General features: G+C 37.1%; 2 protein-coding genes across 9 annotated transcripts in view; both read right to left on the bottom strand.

Moving 5' to 3' along the window:
• The window catches only part of NEXN (nexilin F-actin binding protein), a 40,123-nt gene extending 34,902 nt beyond the window's left edge, over positions 1-5,221 (bottom strand). For 2 of the 6 annotated variants that reach the window (XM_058177916.1, XM_058177912.1), the window contains exon 1: positions 5,081-5,221. The gene's annotated coding sequence lies outside the window, so the exon portion shown is untranslated. Of the gene's footprint in view, positions 1-4,013; positions 4,239-5,080 lie in introns of those variants that run through there. The other 4 variants (XM_058177915.1, XM_058177911.1, XM_058177913.1 and 1 more) reach the window with 2 other exon arrangements.
• A 1,398-nt stretch (positions 5,222-6,619) lies between these two features.
• MIGA1 (mitoguardin 1) overlaps positions 6,620-12,458 on the bottom strand; it is a 45,743-nt gene continuing 39,904 nt past the window's right edge. For all 3 annotated transcript variants that reach the window (XM_058177138.1, XM_058177139.1, XM_058177137.1), the window contains 3 exons: positions 9,281-9,334; positions 8,651-8,767; positions 6,620-8,523 (listed from right to left, as the gene is read on the bottom strand). In XM_058177138.1, the coding sequence (XP_058033121.1) occupies positions 8,335-8,523; positions 8,651-8,767; positions 9,281-9,334 (360 nt within the window). In that variant the 3' untranslated portion in view covers positions 6,620-8,334. The remainder of the gene's footprint in view (positions 8,524-8,650; positions 8,768-9,280; positions 9,335-12,458) is intronic.

Here is a 12,458-nt window from a genome sequence, read left to right on the forward strand (position 1 = left end):
ACTGTATTTTGTTGTATGTTTCATTGTTGGTTCTATTGTTGTCTCTTAAAGGTCCTCTTAGACTCTTGATTACTGCTGGATGACAAGTGGAAGACATGGCAAGGAGGGCCTTTGCCCAGTTGCAATTCTTATGCTACTAGAGACCCTTCCTGGAGCAGTTGGGACTGCCTACATCGACTCATATCTCTATCACTATTCTCTTGAATTTCTACATTAATTACCCTATGGGGCTATCTTTGAAGACCACTTGGAAACAGAATACTTAGGAAGACTGGATCTCTAATAGGACCAATTGTTTAGATTGACACACTGCAAGTTTGAAAAATTCTCATCCCCAAACATCTAATATAGTGAACAAAACTTGTCACAAAATATTTCACAAAAGGCAAACTGGTAAAAATCAAAAAGAAGTAAATTGCCCCAGTCCCAATTTATGGGAATGAATAAAAAAAAGTTTTTTCAGTTACCCACAATCTTTACTTCTTAAGTATGTCTGAATCCAGGTGGAATGCCGAAGTGGGGAACAAAGCATCTAGAAACTAAATATGCTAGGCCAAAAAAGCCAGTTTTGCACTGAAACTCTCTGAACATAAAATACACAAACGCATTTATAAATGTCTGCAAATCCCAAGATGAAGCCCTTCTGCATAAGACCAGGTAACATCTGTGGATACTGCATTGGCTACCTTAGTGCAGTCATAATCCTCAAGGAGAATTAGAAGCGGAAGTAACCCTTCTACCTCCAGAACTGCATCCCCAATAGAAAGAAAATCCAATGCATCCAGACATACAAACAGAAAACGAGTGAGTCTCCATAGGGACACTATCCATTAGCCAGAGATTTGTAAAGACTTCTGGAACTTCTCCCACCTTTCGATTAGGAGCTACATGATGTCTGAAGCAATGTAATTCCATAGGAAGATGGTGTGAAAGAAAAGTCAAAGGTTGGGTGACTGAGTCCCAACAGATGGGCTTATTCATTGAAAGGACCCAAATCATATTGGCTCTACCTGATCTTACCAGATGGGCAGAAACCATGGGAGACAGACAATCCTTTAGAAAAACAATTCTACTTTAGTACTTCTGAAAGCAGAAAAATGAACATTGAATTAAGCAAATTAAATTAATTCAACAAACTTGTGCCCATGTATTTTAATTTGAATTTGCAGCTGGTGCCAGACTTAATAACATCATAACTAACCTATATTTAAAAGAACACATGGTATTATTTATTATAGCTCAAGTGGATATATAACTATAATAAACAGGTTTAATTGTTTACTTTCTCAGTGCATTATTTCAATACATGTTAAAACAATCCTGTAAGGCTGGATGCCATTTTTAAAATACTGACACTGTCAAGGTTCAGTTTGAAGTTGACAGATACACTATAACTTAAAAAAACAATTTGTTTATTTCAGTTCAGAGAACAGACATGAAGCATTGATAGAGACATAGATACTTTGGAGACATTGCACAGCACTTACAGATGTACAGAATAGCCAGCTATGAATCCAGTTAAAATATTGATGTTTTAAGTACCAGTATCATCAAAATCAAACAAAACACAACACTTTAGATACCCCATCTCTGTCTTATTTACATGCCGCAAAGTAATATAAAACACTGAACACTGTTAATATAATTCAGCATCAAAATGTAAACGCTCATTTTTACATCCCACCAAACATGGCACAAAAATGTTCAACTGTCTTTTTAAAAAACATATCCTTGTGACATTGCTTTTGTCTCATCCCCAGTCCAATGCAGAGGCTGCTTAAATTCAGGTTCATCGGTTCTGGTTTTGGGGTTCTTCCTTTCAGCTGTTAATGCAAAATCCTTAAGCTGACACAAAACTCAGCCAGTATGAATTATGCCTCCCCTCTAATCTTAGTAACAAGGCCAGTGAATGGGGCTGTCCTTAGAGTTTTGTTGCAGGGCATCTCAAGGACAGCAATTGGTGGATTCACTTGACTGTATTTCTCTTCCCACAGCATCACTAGCCAGCCAGAAAACAACCACTAATCATTTTCTTTAAAGTGTAGTGGGACAAGTTTGAGACAAATAAGTGGGATGTAGGTTTTGACCACCTTTCAAATTGTCCCAATAGACAAGTTAGTAATGGACAGGTGCGCCACACCTGTGACTCTTCACACTGTTTCTATATAGGCATTTAGCACTCTTCTGAAAAAGAAGAAAAAGCATTAAACTCATGTTGAAGAATAGCTCAGGAGAGAAATTGGTCATCCAGAAGGGAGCAAGATAAGTCAGGAAAGAATATTTCTGATATAGTCATGGTCCCTTTTGGTTCAACCCATGGTTTCCACTGAGTCATTGACTTGTCAGCTTGGCTATCTTTGGACATTGGTCTAATTCTTTCAGAAGATTGTTAGACGCATTTCAAAACAGTCTGAGTGACAAGTCACAGCTGCATAGCAACTCTGCATTGGCAACTTGTTATGTGGCTGAACACTCCATCTCAGCACATGATCACACTAACTCAACTTTGCCCCACCATATATTAAGGACAATGATAGATGGGTTTTTCATGCTGGTCAGTAATGCCAAGGAAGAAGAAATACAGCCAGGGGAATCAACCCATTTCTGTTCTTGACTTGTCGGATATCCAACCAGTAAGAAGACTACCACTCATCAGCCTCATTACTGAAGCAAGTTAGAGCACAGACAAATGTTTCTGCCAACTCAAGATCTGAAGGAATGTACATTAACATGAATGTGAAGAAGAGCTGTCTGTCAACAAAAAGCGAAGAACTATAATGCGCCTACATATTTTTGCACTATGTTCTTTCACACATCCTGTCTGAAATACGAAAGGTAGTAGCTAATTTTCTATTTTTTGCCATCTTTGTCTGACTTTAAAAACATATTTTCTATCAAACAAAAAATATTGTTTCTTAGTTCAGATTGGTTTTTTTTAAAAAAATCCACTTATAATGCAAGAATAGTCTCTCTCTCTCACACACACACACACATACACACACTAATGCCAAGAACAACAGTTCTGGCAGTTACTGCCTTCCCACTAACTACTGATACTATCATTGCTATTACCTTCTAGCTGCCAATCACTACACCTTTCAGAGAAATGGTTCCTTTATTCTGACATTTGGGAAGGAAACATTCACATACATGATTTGCCTGGATTTTGGGAAAACACTGAAATTCAACTGAAATGTATTACTGTACAAAACGCGGGACCTGAGTGCTGAAAGGATCTCTCTTGCAGGAAATTCTAGATTGGGGGCTTTGCCACATGTTTCCGATTCAGAATTAGAAAACCCTACTTGAAAATGAGCGACATCTGGCTTTATTATCCCATTCAAGATGTCTTGAAAAGGAACGTTTTCTTCCAGGGCTGTTATTCCGTTGCACAATAGCTCGGCTATCGTCCGATTTTCCCACCCCCACCCACCACCCCCAAAAATGACCAGCTGAGATTTTTAAATGCGTCTGGGGCGTTTGTCCAAGTAAAACTGCCGGGAGAGACCGAGCCTGTTGCTCTTCCTTTCCGACGGCAATCCAGACGGGGCGAGCAGCCGTTTTTCTGAGGAGAGGCGAAGCAGCCGAACTAAAACGCCAGAGGAAAAAGGCCAGTCTGGCTCACGCACCCGACCCACCCACCCACCCGCACGGAAAACCGCAAAGACCGCGTGTGCGTGTGTGAGAGGACACTTTAGGTCTCCGGCTAAATCTAGCCCGCGAACGCCTCGGCGAGGCCGAAATGCAACGCAGGGAGGAGCCCCCGTCGAAGGGGTGGGGGGAAACATGCCAAAGGCAGAAAGCCGAAGCGCCAGCTCAGCTCCCCCGAAGTCCTTCACCTCAAGACCGAGCCGCGCAGCCCGCTTGCCCCGTTTCCCCTCTGCCTTGTCATCTCCAGGCGCGTCACAGACGACGAGCGCAGGCCGTCCTTTGTGTCCCAATCGTTCCCGCTTCCCCCTGTCCCTGTCTCCGCAACAACAACAAGACGAAGGAAAAAACCCTAGTCGAGCTACCTGGGAGCGCCGCGCGGTGCGTTTTCGTTTAATCCCGAGCGGCTGGCTGGGCGTGAGAAGAGCCGGGGCGAGCGTCTGTGCTGCTGCTACCCTTAGTGCTGCGCGCCCCTTGGCTGGCTGCGGCTCGAGCCTCGGGCTCTGCAAGTTTCCATAAAAGTCCCGGTGCGCAGCCCGTTTCTGCATTCCAAGCGCGCCCAGGCCGAGCTGCAGCTGTCCCGACGCACACGGCGGCCGCCCCCTCCTTTCTCCCCCCCCCACTCAGCACCCTCTCCGCGCCTCCGGAGGCCCCTCCAGCGGCCCAGGCGGGTTATTTTGGGCTGAAAACGCCGTTAGGCTATAAATATCCGGCGACTGCAGAATTTCTCAACACGCACCCCTCCCTCCCCCGTTGGATTCAGAAAGAAACTCCCCACGCACTGGGCAAGTTAAAAAGTGGGAGGAGAGGGAGTATACAGTAATTGGTGTCCGGCATCGATCGCGTAGCGTCTAAAGGGAGGGGGGGAGGGCTCCTGAGCATGTTCAGAGTGCATTTCTCATAGCACTAATTTATTTAGTTTGTCAAATAATGACAAATTAGTCGGGGCGGTTGTCGGACAAAATAGGAGCGCTTGTCCAAGAAGTCACAGAAAATCAAGCTGTGTTTCAAGATCGCCTCCGCCCCACAAACCGCATTGCTTTTAAACTCGCCACCAAATGGAACAGGAGAAATTTGCCTTTTAAACCATATTTTGTTCCCACGTTGGGACAGAGAAAGTTGATTTAAGTTTTTAATATGAAATTAAGTATGTCCTCAATCTTGGAATGTCAAGCCGCTAAATAGCCATTTTCCAACTTCTCTTCCAATTATTTGCGGTACAGTTTCCATTAATCCTACTAAATGAAGAACGGGAGTTTGGAGAGGGCACATAGATTTCTAAAATATCTGATACCAATTAAGTAACTTGTAGCAGTCCTTACACAAATACACAAAAAGAGTCACAAAGTCACCTACGCTATTTTTCATCCTACAATTTTGTTGAAACAGATGCAGCTAGATCTTAACACTTTGGGGGAAAAGAATTACTTACTGTTAGTTTTAAGAAAGCATGTATTTTCCTTCCAGGTATACAGATATTCCAGCTGGAGGGGATAAGAGTTCTTTAGGACAGTGATAAATCTCTGGCAAGCTTCACTTTTGTGAAGTGAAACTGTTGGGAGTGTGAATGCTGGTGGCTTTTTTTATAGCCCTAATTTGCACAGAGCAAGCGACTAATAATAGAAACTTACCAGATAATTATGATAGCATGAAGTCCAGCCAGCATCAGATTGATGAAACCATCCCAATGTATGTAGTAGTCAAATTAGCTTATTGTCATATCAGCAATTGCAATGATCTTGTAAGATAAATATATGAGTATCTCAGACTTAATTAACTTCTGAGTCAGTTTGCTGAGTATGGAGTGGGAAGAATTTTTATTGCTTTTTCTTGTGTCTGACTAGAGAATAAGATGAGATTAGTCTGTTCCCCACCTGGTTTCCATTTTTTTTCTCACATAAAATGAACAATAGGCCAAACCCAGCATAAAGTTTAATTACTAATAGCAATGTTTATTCATTGAAGAATTTACATAACCTGTTTTCCTGAGGTCTGTATCAAACCAACACACTATAGTTCTAATGCTGATATTTGTTTTGGAATAACTAACCCTGTAGTTAATTCCACACATACACATTGGAATACACTCCATTTCCTCTTCCAGCTTTAGCCCCACAAACCTCTGTGAGGTACATTGGGCTAAGAAATAGTGATTAATCCCAAAACAGTCAGTGAACTTCCAAATGTGAATGAGAATTTGAGTCTGGGTTTATTTAATTTAATCTAACATCATGCCAGTGTGTTTAGCCCTAAATGCATGAAACAGTACAGGGAGTCTTCATGTAGCAACTGCCTCGTTTAGCTCCCATTTGCAGTTAATGAGAGTAATGGAAAAAATCACTCTGCAATCAGTCCTCATATTGATGACCTCTGAGAGTCTGTAAAGTGAAGGAAAACTCAAGTCAACTTGTAAGAAGAGTTGTGGTTTCACTTAGTGACTGAATTGCAAGTCCTGACTGTGGTTGCTAAATGAGGACTACCTGTAATAAAAATAATAATCATCAGCCCAGGATTCAGTGAAAGTTACTAACTTGCACTGTTACATCTGTTACTCCCTTATTATTGAGCTACTATGACCAGAGAAAGAATATTATGTCCTTGTGATAAGTTGACCATGAAATCATGGTACACAAAATGCATATATAAACAATGCCATAAATATATGCTATCCTTCAACGACAGCCTCAGCTTCCCTTTCCTGCTTCATGGAATTTGACCCATTTTCCTCTTCAATGGCCTTAACTTCCACAGATTGCCACCTCCCTCCCTCCCCCCCTCTCTTTCTCTCCCTCCCTCTCTCTCTCTCTCTCTCTCTGCTTTGCTTTTAAGCCAGGATCTCTTTTTTAAACTTGTTTTTCCTGCCATTGCCTCCATTAGCTGCCCATTCAAATTTTCACTTACTTAACGTCTTTTCAGACACCACTAATCAAACATTAAGATTCTGTCAATTATCTATTTATTTGCTCAATTTATGTCATTTTTATGTGACTCTGGGCAGCTTACAATAAATGCACATTTTACATTTTTGCAAAAGGAATGGTCTTCTAATTGCTACAGTTGGAAAAAGAGATTGACTTATCCTGATTTGCTTTTGCATAGACAGAAAAAGAATATTAAAAATATTAATATGTACAGTATTACATAATATAAAGACTCAAATGAATTTTCCTGTATCATATATTCACAATTTTTGAACAGCTATAGTATCTTAGTACTTTTACGTGCTGACTGGGTAGCATTAACTGTTTCTTCATGCAAGGGAATATTATCACTAAGTTTATGTAATAAAAATATATAAAATAATAAACACAGAGAACACACTCAATTGATAGGGTATCTCAATGCTTGATAAGTTTCAAATCAACTGTTTAATTTTTGTGACAGAGAATGGACAGAGACTAGAAGTGCAAGGCAGAACTGGGCAAGGGATTTCTTGAAAATCCAATCCAATAAACTTCTATAATTTAAAGGCTAAACTCTTACACTATGCATATATGAAGCTGGGCAAAACAGACAATAGCTAGGCTTAAATTTTCTGGCTGAAAGCTAGGATTAGTGCTGTTTAAGAGAGCAAGCACAGCATCCCTTTAGGCTCATTTATCCTTCCAAATCTAAATAAAAATGTGGAATGATTGAGGATTGGTGTAGTGTGTGAATCTGGTCATTGTGCTTAACAAACCATATCTTACAGCTTCATATTATGGATAATACAATAAACCATGATCAAACAAAATACATCTATACATGACACACAAACTAGACCTTAAAGGTATTTTTTGGCATCCCTGTTGTTTTAAAAAGAGACAAACACGTATTTAAAATTGTAATGGAACATGTATTTACCCTTGCACCATTTTATTATTTTTAATATATATCTTTCCCTTAAAAATATACTTTAAATAATAGATTCAATTAGACAAGAACTTATTTATAGTATGTATAAAAAATTAAAAGCTCTGCAGAGAGTTATCTATATATTTAGCAATCTATAAATTTACTAAATAAATAAATATGGTAGAGATTATTAACTACTCAAAACAATTGCTGAGGGTTCATCAGACTCTGATTTTATGCAATACAACCAACGTAAAACATCATAATTTACATAAAAATTTAATATTAACTCTTAAATTTTACAACAGTGCTCACAGAATATTGTCCCAAGGTCAAATGCATTGATACAGTTGCTACACTATAAATTATAGCTTATACACACAAAAACTATATCATTTGTCACCATATATGGTTTTTTTTTTATTGCACATTAGTTAAGACAAAAAAGGTGCAAATCTTGGCAAATACATCACCAGGCAGAGCTTTTGAAAGCTTTGTACTACCTAATTTATACATTGTAAACCTGGGAGGAACTTATTTACTATAACATGTATTTTTGTATCACTTTCATTACAAAGAGATCTGAACAATGTATTTATCCCCCACAAATAATATTTATGTAATAGTTTAAAAATATATGTTACGTATAAATCCAAGGACAATTGAAATATCATTTTAAATGATATGTACAGCAATAATTTAAGCAATGATATGTATATTTTTAAACCTCCCTGAGGCCACATTTGACAATATTGTTGATTTTGGGGTACTTGCTCTGAAAGAAACAATATTAAATTTCCTTGTTGGAGAAAAAGGCAAAAATATGCTCATATGAAGAATAAAAACAGAAATTTATTGTACTTTTGCCTCTAAAAGGTCACTTGCTGTTGGGTGTTGACATCCATTTACTCCAAAGTAGACCAATAAAAGATTAGTGTGCCGGATTAGCAATTGCAGAAGATCTTCAGCTAAATTATCCAGTGATGAGTATCGCACTTTTTCAAAGTCAAAAATATCTTTCAGGAAATAAAGAATCTGATTCTAGCAAAAATAAATGCAAAAAAATAAAAAGATTCTAGTTAATATAGGACGTCTAATAAAAAATTTACTAGTTCATCTTTAATTTCATTGGTATTCAGTAAACTCTTGATAAAATAAAGCCACATACCTTGAAGTAGCTGCATAATTCATTCAGTGAATTTCTAGGACCTAAAAATCCCCATGCCAGAACAGGGCTAATATGTTCACAAACAGCATAGAAATGTGCAAAGAAACCATCAGGAACCTAAAGATGTAATTGGTACAGAAAAGGCAAATCATACCCTAGCATCTTGAGTATAAACAATTGTGACATCTTTAAACGTGCAACTCTTACAAACTTAAAATCATCTCCTAGCGGCCAAACAACATGTCCATGAAGACAGTTTGCCACTTCCTTCTGTGATTTTTTTTTAAAAAAAACTTTTTGATCTAGTCTACAGCCCCAGTAATCTCTTTACTAAACACTAATCTTTGATCTTCCTTGGTAATTTTGGAGAGACTATTGAGATTATTATTATTTTTTTGCTTATAGTTCAACTGTAACTTCAGATATGATAAATTATATTAAAACTGGTTCAGGAACATGCACTACTAATTTTTTATTCATAGTTCTGAGTCAATAATTTACCATATTCTACAGTTATACACAAATAATGCTAAATAATCTACAGATTGTCTTAAATTAGCAATTGGCATTGCAAAACAAATGTATAGCATTGCACAGATGTCTTCTAATGTAAAATGTCAGGCTACTTACTTTCATTTGTTGCTTTTTTTGCTTCAGGACTGACCAACAACTTGAAGCCACAGCCTAAGTAAGATTTTTTTTTTGTTTATTTACTTGCAAGCATGAAACATTGTATATTTAGAAATAACAATAATAATTTTATAATAAAATATAAAACAATTTTACCTCTTTAAATTATATTGAATTTGCAATAATATAAACTTAAATAATTTTACAAAATGTATATTATTTATTGCTCAAAATATAGTATTTGCATCTCATTTTCCCTGCTTTCTTCATGCAGCTTAGCACTTTTCTACATTGGTGACTAGCAATCTACCTGTATTGTGACAGCAGCAAGCACTGATAATCTGATCTAAAATTACAAAGGTGGATGATAGAGTGTACAAACTGAAAGATATTTCTGCATCCGGAATAGGAAGTCTTAGGTACAGACACCATCTAATAATATCTACGGCAAGGCCAGAAAGAGTTGATACCAAAAATCTGGTCATTCTGGTTAGCTAACTGGAATGCATGCACTGACATCTTTCCAATGTATAACATGGTTCTTTTAACAACAATGACTTTCCTGTTGTTATCTTTCTGTCAGCTTTGGAAGCCATACTAGGCCAAAGGCTTCCATGCGCTGCCACAATTCTCCTCTGTGGGAAAGGAGGGGAGGAGGGTGGTAGTGCAAGGGATGATTAGACATAATAACATTTTCTGCTGGTCAAGTTCAGGCTGGGTTCACATCTGGAGAAGGAGTGGCTGGAGTGATGCTTCGACATGGGATGGTTGAGGATTGGAGCATGTGACCGGCAGAGGGATCATGAGGGTGGAGATTTTGGGGTTTGTATTACTGAGGGAGGAACCGGAATCCCCAGTTTCGATTTTCCTCCAACTGTGCCCGTTTACCTATGCTAGTAAAAGTACTTTGAAAGATGTTGGTTTCGGAGTTGCAGGAGGGGTTTTCTGGAACACTGACATTTTCTTCATTGTTATCTGAATCTGGGGCTAGTCATTTGAGTAGCAATCAAAGTTTGAAATTGAGATTACTTATTGGTTTGAAATTCCAGTTACAATAAGTAGAGCTGGGTTTGTGGTTAACTTTATAAAAACATCTCAAGCACAATTAAGAAGTCATAAGATTGGGATATTATAGTGCTATGCATGTTAACCAGCAATCAGCCTGCCTCAATTAACATGTTCATTATTTGTTTGAGTACTGTTGGTACACGGGAAAAGGTAATCACATGGCTCTTTCACACAGCCCTTTCAATAGCCATTGGACAGGAAAAAGCCAGTGCTATATATGCAATAGAATCACGTCAGTTATATTCTATGGGAAAGAATGCACATTGGAAAACACATGAGCAGCACTTAAAAAGGAGAAAACAATGCAATGCACCCTGAGCAGCATTTTTGTCATTTGTAATATTAGATTTGTTTACATTAGTTCTTAATTTTTTCCTATCCACACATTTAATTCTACTGCACAGATCTATTTTAAATACTTTCCTCCAAACACCTTTTTCCCAAACGTAAACTGAACAAAACCAATCCAGGAAATATTTGTTTGACAAGCTTCCAAATATCTCTTATTATGGGAAAGAGGAATATATATGATAAATATACTCCATCATAGGAAGTTTTCAAGAAGATACATGTATGGAATAGTAGAAGACCTCCAAGGTCTCTTTAAACCGTATTATTTCATGTTTTATGCTCTAAATGAGTTAATATTGCACATTATTTAAGAAAGAACAAGATAAAATAAAAGCAAGAAAAAAGCTAAAGGTATTCAAGTCAAATATGTAAAAAAGTATTCCTCTATAACAAAGTATTTTGTACAATAACAAAATCTATAACAAAGAGCTTTGGTACAATAAAGAACAAAATAAAATAGAACAAAGAAGAAATAAGGACCCAAGCAGTGATCTCAGGCTTATATTACTGTATTTCACTGTGTCAAATAATTTCTGTTTGGGATTGTAGGAAAATGAAATTCTGATATACTCAAAAGAGCTCCCAGACAGGCAGGTTTTTGCAAAGAAATATTAGTTTCCTGTGCTATTAGGAGAAATTAAGCAATATAATATCAATGCAATATTACAAGTATGCAATAGTTCTTTATTATCTCTTCTGGTACCACAATAATTTTTCTTGTGGAAACATTCACTGCTTGCTACCTTCTAGTGCAGTATTTTGCAGCATCTAGATTTAAGCATTTTAAAAAACAGGAGGCTGGTTAAAAGAAGTATGGTCCAACCAGCAAAGTGCAACTATTCTAATGCCAGTTTTCCAATTTTACAGGAAGTTTCACTGTGCCAAACAGGAATATCGGTTTCTGAACTATGTACTGCCCAAATGCACCTGTCTTACTATATATAAAAGATTAGGAACTTTGTTCTTTAATTTCTTTTAATTTAATTAAAATTTTGCACAGTTTGTACATAATTTGCTTCTTGTTAAACTCATTCTTTTAATCAGCATTAACTCATTAATATTGATAGAATTAATAATGCTTATTTAGAACATTCTTAGCTGTTCCAATTGCAGATACCCAATCATGCTATGCTACTTCTTATTTAGAAAAACATTTTTAGGAAATATCTTTTGAAATAGATGAATTTTAAAACTTTTTAAAAATATGTTATTAATCTCAGTGTTTAAAGAAGGCTGAATATTTATATGACACTATGTTACAGAACAAGAACTATCTGTAACCCTAAAAAAAATATAACCAAATTCTTTTGTTTTGACTACATTGTAAAAAAAACTCCTATTTTAAGAAAAAGCATAGCTTAAATAGTTTTTGATAAAGCTAAGCAGTTTTGTCCTAATAAGGACTGGAATCATACAGTATACAGATGGCAAATCTAGCCTTTTACTTCCCGTAGGATGTAGCAGAATTTTAATGGAATGTGCTACAACATTCTAAGTACTAGGAAGTAAAATGAGACTGGCCAAAACCAGTTCAGACATAAACAAAATATATAATAAAAGAAAGTAAAACTATTCAAAACAGAATGAAAGCTTGCACACTATAAGATGTATGACTTCCTCTCAGAAAATTCCAAATAGCCATTGTCTCCCTTTTTTTTTTTACTAGATCTTAGCCAGTCTGGTCAAATGAAATAGCCAAGGAAGAAAATATATGGCATATTTATTGTTCCTCTTCCTGAAATTGGAGCAATATGGTGAA

This window comes from Ahaetulla prasina, chromosome 3, assembly GCF_028640845.1.
Source record: "Ahaetulla prasina isolate Xishuangbanna chromosome 3, ASM2864084v1, whole genome shotgun sequence".
NCBI classification, from domain to species: Eukaryota; Metazoa; Chordata; class Lepidosauria; order Squamata; family Colubridae; genus Ahaetulla; species Ahaetulla prasina.